This window comes from Macadamia integrifolia, chromosome 2 (assembly GCF_013358625.1).
Source record: "Macadamia integrifolia cultivar HAES 741 chromosome 2, SCU_Mint_v3, whole genome shotgun sequence".
NCBI classification, from domain to species: Eukaryota; Viridiplantae; Streptophyta; class Magnoliopsida; order Proteales; family Proteaceae; genus Macadamia; species Macadamia integrifolia.
This window is the reverse complement of record NC_056558.1, coordinates 43,280,725-43,284,396: the sequence shown is the minus strand read 5'-3', so window position 1 is coordinate 43,284,396 and position 3,672 is coordinate 43,280,725. Positions and strand designations below refer to the sequence as shown.

Below are 3,672 nucleotides of genomic sequence, written 5' to 3'. Positions count from 1 at the left end.
AAATGAAGGATGCTTTTGAAATTGACTCACAAGCAAGCTTCTTATCCGATTGGAATAGAGCATCCCAACTTTCTAACTATTCATGGAACAATGCGATATGATCTAACAGAGGTGAGTACGAAAGAACACTGCCAAACAAGACCAAATGAGCAAAAGAGCAACTAAGCAAAATATGATCTACTAATTTCTTTTTTGTGCCACTCCTACAACATGAAGGATCGATTGGTACTTGCCGAGAATGGAGACCCTCTCCTGACCCATTCTATCGAAAGAATGCGATATTGATACTTTTGATCATCCTGAGATGTGATTGATACTTTTGATCATCCTGGGATGAGAGCAGAAAAAATGATTATATGAACCAGAGTAATACTACTGATATTCCTGAGATGAGATGTGAGGTGTATGAACCGAGTTTGTGTATATACCTTATCGAGGGTAAGATGTGTGAATTGGATTGGTGTACTGACTTTTTGTTTATATATTTATTTTAAATAATAAAGTCATTACCTAGGAAAAAGGGGGAGAGAGAATATATAGGGCCCCTAGGGGAAAAAGAAAAACGAGGCAACACGCCCACTAAAGGGGGGCTGCAAAATAGAGAAAGAGAGACCCCAGGAGACAACAATGAACTTATTCCTTAGGGAATCTTTGACAGGCTTGTAGGGAAGAATGTAGAGCTTAAATCTGAAATAAAAATAGATGGCATTTTAAATTATGTCAAAGTAGCGAGAGTTAGATGTCCTAATTGGTTTCACCTTTTTGGGTCAAGAGCTAAGCCTTCCTAATAAAGTACTTGATTTTCAAATCTTTGAACTAGTACCAATTAATAATAGGGAAAATGTTGGTACAGTGTAACATAAGCTAACACCCACTGTGTTTATCTCTCTCTTCCCATTTAAAATAATTCCCTACTCCTCCTATATGATACTCCGTCCTGCGCACAAGGGTGGTGGGCCTGTTTCCCTCTCGGTTAATAATAAGATGATCCAAAGTCTGAAAACCAATAACACCAATTAGTTAAGCCCAAAGAAGGTTTTTTAGCCCATATATTAGGCCCATACATTTTTTCGTTAATCTATTAGGCCCATATACAATCAATAAAGCCTGTCAATTCAATATCCCACCCTAAATAAGTAATAGAAGTACGGTTGCCCAAGAGAATAAATAATGAATAATTCTAAACACCAATATATAAACCCCATACTGATTCATGATCAGTTCTATTGTTTTATCTGGTTAATCAGTTCAGTCTCATTCAAAAAAATTGGGGAAAAGAATGATATAGGTTGTGGAGTTTGGATCTTTTACACGTATGTTCACTTCGATGTAGATGAGAGAATCCAATACCTATCTTATTTTCCATCATTACAAGGATGAAGAATGATATATTTGAAAACAAATGAGACAAGTGTTGAATTTTTACATGTACCTTCAGACAAGCATTTAGATTGTAATCCCTATAACTAAACATAAGATGGTCAAAAGACCACCTACTCCTAATTGGATGTCTATGCACCTCCCTTGCTTGGTCACTACTGATACAGTGGCCATGGATCAAATATAGCAATTCCCAGCCCAAAAAAAGAAAAAAAAAAGAACTCTATCTGTTAGATCAGAACCAACCCATTAATAATCGGCCCGATCTATTCTGTTTCTTTTTAAATAGTTTGGTTCATGTGTATGGTTTATCGTGGGTCACGTGTAAGACATCTATTAATTGAAGCTTACTTATCTTTTAATTAAGATTATTAATTTTTTGGTCGATTAATTAATGTTGTCAATGGCTTGGAGCATGTGAAATCATCCTGGTTTTCCGGCAGAATAATAGTGTGTGAATTATTATTTTTTTCTTAAAGAAATATTAAAGAAAAAGTTTATTTGGAGAAATTAGGGAAGAATTTGGGACGAGAAGCATTCTGTCTGTGCAGAGAGTAACACGGCTTCTTTCCTTTGCCTGCTTCGGTCTCTTTCGTGTCGGCTTGTCTCTGTGAATTTCAAAACCTATTTGCTTTCCTCTCTATAGCGCTAGATATCGCCGGCGACGAGTATTTTTCAGTTTTCCGGCTTAAACTGTACCAGAGTTCCGGTCAAAACTAGCCGGTGCCGGAAGGCCGGAGCTTTTCCTTTTTCTGGATCAGAGGAGTTTCGGAACTCTGAACTTTTTCCACTTACATTTTTCCTTTTTTCTATTTTATTTTGGAAGCTTCCTGGCAACTGGTGGCAGACTTCGGGGTAAATCATGCTAGCGTCTTCTAGCTTATGAATAAGCTTCTAAAGTCATCCTCCCGGAGAAGCTTCAAAGCAAATTTTCTTCTAAGAGGCGATCCTCTTTAACGGAGAAATTGGAATTTCCGACGATTGTTCTGGCGGGATTCGAAACGAATCGGTATCTAATTGACATCACCATTTATTGGTACAAGGTTAGTTCCAGTGACAGTTGCAGAGCGCTGGTTATCTATTTATGCTTCAAGCTTTGAACGACAATCGGTTGTTTGCTCGTTCGTAGCGAGGAATTCCGGCACTTTTGTCTTTATAAACTCCGGTTGCTTCTTCGAGGAGGTGCTTCAATACACATTCATTCACGGAAGGAAGGTCAGTTTCTGTACTCATGGGCATGCTGTAGAGTTTCACTCCAAGATAAGCCATGGATAAATTGGGTGAAATGAAGCAAAAGTTTGGGGAGAGAAAGAGGTTAGGGCTCTATCTGATAAGGTCTTCGCTTCTTTCCAATTGACGGTTCTACATTTCTTCAAGTAGGAGATTCAAGGTTTGACTAGATAATAGGCAATAAATTGAATTTGGCGGCGACAATTCCCGGGAATATTGGGGTTTTAGCGTCTGTATTCTGTTAGAAGGCCGATGCTTTCATGTCAGGGTGAGAGGAAAAGTTTCATGGTTTCCGACTTTCACTCTGATGTTTCTTTGGGTGTTTGGCTCAGACAAAAGATTCGGTATTTACACTTCCGTTTTTCCCCTTATTCTTTTGCGGTCTTACCAGATTCAAGGGCGTGTAACTATCTGTAGAGGCGATGCTTTCGTTCGGGCTATGGAGTTGCTGTCCAAATTTCAGGAAGGGAAATTACTAGTGAGATAGTGCTGGACAGCGCATAGTTTTATTTTTACAGATTTCTATTCCAGTTGTTGACGGGATCTGCCACCATGAAAACTCCGTCGAACGGTTATCCCGCAAATTCTGGAGAAGGTATTTTTTTTGTTGACTATTGATCCCCATCCTTCATTCCTTTAACTGAATCTCCTTGTTTGGAATCGTTTGCTTTCTGTTATTATAGATTCCTTCATCCCTTTTCTCTCATGCTTGGGCTGTTTGCTTGATTCTTCCTCTGAACTTCATCAAAGCCGTTTGCTTTTTCCACCCTTTCTCTCTCTCGCACTGCTTTATTTGTTATATTTTATCGTATCTTATGATACATGGATTTTGAGTTAATCGTGGAGATTTTCCTAGACTATGCTGGAACTGATGATAAATTCAAATGTTGGGTTGGAAGTTTAAGAAACTATAACCACGCACTTTGTTATGAAGTTGAACCATACATTGAAATTTGATTTTTAATATGTTCTTGTTACTATTTTACATACCAAGATGATTTATTTATAAAATTTCTAGGTCTACCTAACTAAGAATAATTTAGCTAAATTGGGGGGGGGGGG

At 38.1% G+C, this 3,672-nt stretch overlaps 1 protein-coding gene across 2 annotated transcripts in view; it reads left to right on the top strand.

Annotated features, from left to right (window-relative positions):
* The first annotated feature begins 1,852 nt into the window (after positions 1 to 1,852).
* The window catches only part of LOC122066584 (auxin response factor 16), a 10,853-nt gene continuing 9,033 nt past the window's right edge, over positions 1,853 to 3,672 (top strand). For both annotated transcript variants that reach the window (XM_042630425.1, XM_042630416.1), the window contains exons 1-2: positions 1,853 to 2,878; positions 3,002 to 3,205. In XM_042630425.1, the coding sequence (XP_042486359.1) occupies positions 3,163 to 3,205 (43 nt within the window). In that variant the 5' untranslated portion in view covers positions 1,853 to 2,878; positions 3,002 to 3,162. The remainder of the gene's footprint in view (positions 2,879 to 3,001; positions 3,206 to 3,672) is intronic.